Source organism: Sabethes cyaneus, chromosome 2, assembly GCF_943734655.1.
Source record: "Sabethes cyaneus chromosome 2, idSabCyanKW18_F2, whole genome shotgun sequence".
NCBI classification, from domain to species: Eukaryota; Metazoa; Arthropoda; class Insecta; order Diptera; family Culicidae; genus Sabethes; species Sabethes cyaneus.
The window spans coordinates 32,489,760-32,492,773 of NC_071354.1; the positions used below are offsets into that span (position 1 = coordinate 32,489,760).

The window sequence follows — 3,014 nt, forward strand, 5'->3', positions numbered from 1 at the left end:
GGTTTACAGTTTTTGATCATGTAAAAAAGCTATTAATTAACAATTCATCAAACGCAACTATACACCTTGTAAAACAATGTTTTTACTACGTTATAAAATCAAAATATCCATATTGCTTCAAACATTTTATCGGTCGATTTTAGTATCAGAAGTCATGGAGCACCTGTGCTACCATGGGACAGAGAGGGTTAAAGGAATCCACCGCGGCAAGAGCACTACACACTTCGCTGGTCGTCAGTGTCGTAGGAGGAAGAAACAAGTTAAACATTTGTATATCGCTCGCTTCACGAGTTGTCGGAGGGTCGTTGCTGTACACAGTTTGAAAGAAATCTGCAAACAGGTTCACTGAATCTTCTGTCTTTGACGATTTACTATTACTATAAAAAAGGTTTGAAGGAATTCCAGTTGAGCGTCTGCGGTTATTGGCAAAATTCCAGAAGGACAAAGATTCCAGAAGGTTAAGAATTACCTTATAGAGAATTTCCAGAGTAAAGTAGAGCCGCATTATACCCCGCCAGTTACCGCATTCAGTGAGGTTTCCTTGTTCAAGGACTTTGACCAATACGCCTGGCAGCACGAACATTCAGCAGCTGCGGGTCATTTCAGTCCTTTAGCAGCGTCTTAGCCGTCAACCTGGCACCACTAAAGTGGCGATAAATGTCGATCAACAGGTGTCGGCGATTTCTCCTTCGTCGGCTAGAAACTTAGCTCAGACTCTTTTTAATGGCTACAAGCTTGAAAGGGCTGCTCCAGGTCGTCGATTAATCGTTGCCAGGCAACCGTCTTAGCTGCTTTGGTCCGCCTATTTCCGCTCATCCTCTGAGCTCGCTGTCAAGGGTTTCATCACTCGAAAGATTCTATGCGAATTTTGTTCGTTCTGATGTTCTACCACAAAATCTAAAAAAATCATACGATCTCGTTCAGTTTCGCAGAACGCCTACGCCTACTTCGAGAATTTATTGAAAGGGTGTTTGGGTAAAGTTTTTCGGAGAATTATCTGAATAATCAAAAGAAGTGTTTTTTTAAAATAATATATTGATCCAATAATGCTGGCGAAAACGTATAAAACATCGTCCTTTGTTTCAGTTAGTTATTCTGTTCTACGCACAAGAATTTTAAAACAATTTTTTTAGTTTGGCTATCACATGAAAATAAGAAAACCTGCCTACGACTGGATCATTGTTTTGTAATAATCGTAATAGCGTTACAATGATAATAAAGCACCTGTCTATTTATTATCATTGATAGCATTATACACTTACGAAGTAATATAATCAATCAAGCTACATAAAATAGTTTGCTTCCTCTTGTTTTCAACTTAACATCAGCGTAATAGTAGCGATAATAATCAATGGCTGCCGGCCCGCGCCCAGTGGGGTTTATCATATATGTTCGGGGGCTGTCGGTCGTGTTCTGCTGTTTTTAGTTCTTATTGCAAAAGTTTTTCTTGTGAATTTTCAGATGATTCGCCTGGGCGAAGCACTTGCCGCAGGTTTGGCAGCGAAATGGCAACTCGACGGTATGGGAGGAATAGTGATCGGTCAGTTCGTTGAGATCGTTATAACTTTTCCCTGAAAATAATCGACACTATTAGTTCCTCAGTCTTTGAAAACAGTTAGCAAACTTACCACAAATGCTACAATCCAGCGGATTATCCTTTTTGTGCACCTTCATGTGGTTTTTGATATGACTCTGCTGGATGAACGACTTGTTGCAAATGTTGCAGCGGTACGGACGCTCATTGCTGTGGATACGAATGTGGTAGATCAGGTTGATCTTCTGAATGAAGCTGATGCCGCAGATCAAGCACTCGTGCGGTCGTTCTCCGGTGTGAATCTTGGTGTGATTGGATAGGGCCGAACTCTGAACGAACGCCTTCCCGCACGTTCCGCACTTGAAGGCGCGTTCACCTAGAAGTCCACATCGTAAATTTTCAGAGAATTCAATTGCCAAATACTCTAAAATTTTGTGAAACGGTTTTTAGATTAACTAACCTGAATGAATTCGCTTGTGGTTGGTTAAAGTGGATTGATGGGCAAATACTTTGCTGCAAACATCGCACCTGAAGGAAGATCTTTTAAAGTTTAGTACTGTTAACGTGTTCTCTAAAACTGTGCAATCATTTCCAAATACCTGTGCGATAGTTCTGGACTGTGGATCCGTACATGGTAGTTCAGTTTGTACTTATCTTTAAAGTACTTGCCACATATCTCACAATGGTACTCGCTCACAACGTTATAGTCGTGATATTTGCGTTCTTTCTTGCCTGGTGGCTTAATTGTCCTTATAAACTGTTCCTGAAAAGTAACGAACAAATAATTCACTTATTTAATTTCAATCGATAAAAGCGTTAGTTACTTCTGGTATCTTTGTAACAGTTCTGACGTAGTTTTCGTTGTACTCTTCCTTTATTTTGACGATAAAACCCTCCGGTAGTGGGGGCAAGACAATCGCTTTTGCAGCTTTGGTTTTCTTTTTCTTGCGGCCGCTGGTTGATGGAGCCGGTGTCGGTGGAGGATCCTGTTGAAGGGGTTCACCTGTGGGCGGTACCATAGAAGGAACACTCAACTGCTGGGCAATGTGCTGCACAACGACGTTTGCCCCCAGCGGAGGTGGATTCTTTTCGTACGGATCGATTTCTTTTTTCAAATTGACTATCATCCCCGAGGGATTAAATGCGTTTTGAATAAGCTGCTGCTGCTGTTGTTGCTGCTGGTGTGGCTGGGATTGTTGTGGTTGCTGGTGAAGCTGATGGTGCACTTGCTGGAAGCCGGGTGGAAGCAATTGCGGTGGCAGATGCTGCTGTAAGTAGATACCTTCCCGCTTATCGTTCGGTATAAAACTGTAAGAGCAACCATTGTATTCAGTTTGCACAAAACTTACACCGGAAAAGCTTTACTCACAAATTCATTTTTGTTTGACTTTGATACGGGAACAGTTGCACCGATTTCACTACATTTGCGGTAATTTTTTCAAACTTTTTTCTTTTTGATCGAATTTAGCCAAAACAACGC

At 41.5% G+C, this 3,014-nt stretch overlaps 1 protein-coding gene across 2 annotated transcripts; it reads right to left on the minus strand.

The window, feature by feature from the left end:
- Positions 1–1,044: 1,044 nt before the first annotated feature.
- LOC128737504 (zinc finger protein 677-like) lies at positions 1,045–3,014 on the minus strand. Of its 2 annotated transcripts, none has more exons than XM_053832157.1 (6): positions 2,904–3,014; positions 2,359–2,842; positions 2,134–2,297; positions 1,995–2,062; positions 1,629–1,910; positions 1,045–1,571 (listed from the first exon to the last, which is right to left on the minus strand). In XM_053832157.1, exons 1-6 carry the CDS (start codon positions 2,909–2,911, stop codon positions 1,423–1,425), a joined length of 1,155 nt encoding a protein of 384 aa, XP_053688132.1. In that variant the 5' UTR covers positions 2,912–3,014; the 3' UTR covers positions 1,045–1,422. The 2 variants fall into 2 exon arrangements, with proteins under 2 accessions (XP_053688132.1, XP_053688131.1); XM_053832156.1 differs by having other exon boundaries at positions 1,995–2,074.

Coding starts and splice junctions, on each gene's coding strand:
- LOC128737504 (XM_053832156.1), bottom strand. Junction 2,075..2,133: donor AGTCCAGAACTATCGCACAG/GTATTTGGAAAT, acceptor AAACTTTAAAAG/ATCTTCCTTCAGGTGCGATG. Junction 1,572..1,628: donor GCTGGATTGTAGCATTTGTG/GTAAGTTTGCTA, acceptor GATTATTTTCAG/GGAAAAGTTATAACGATCTC.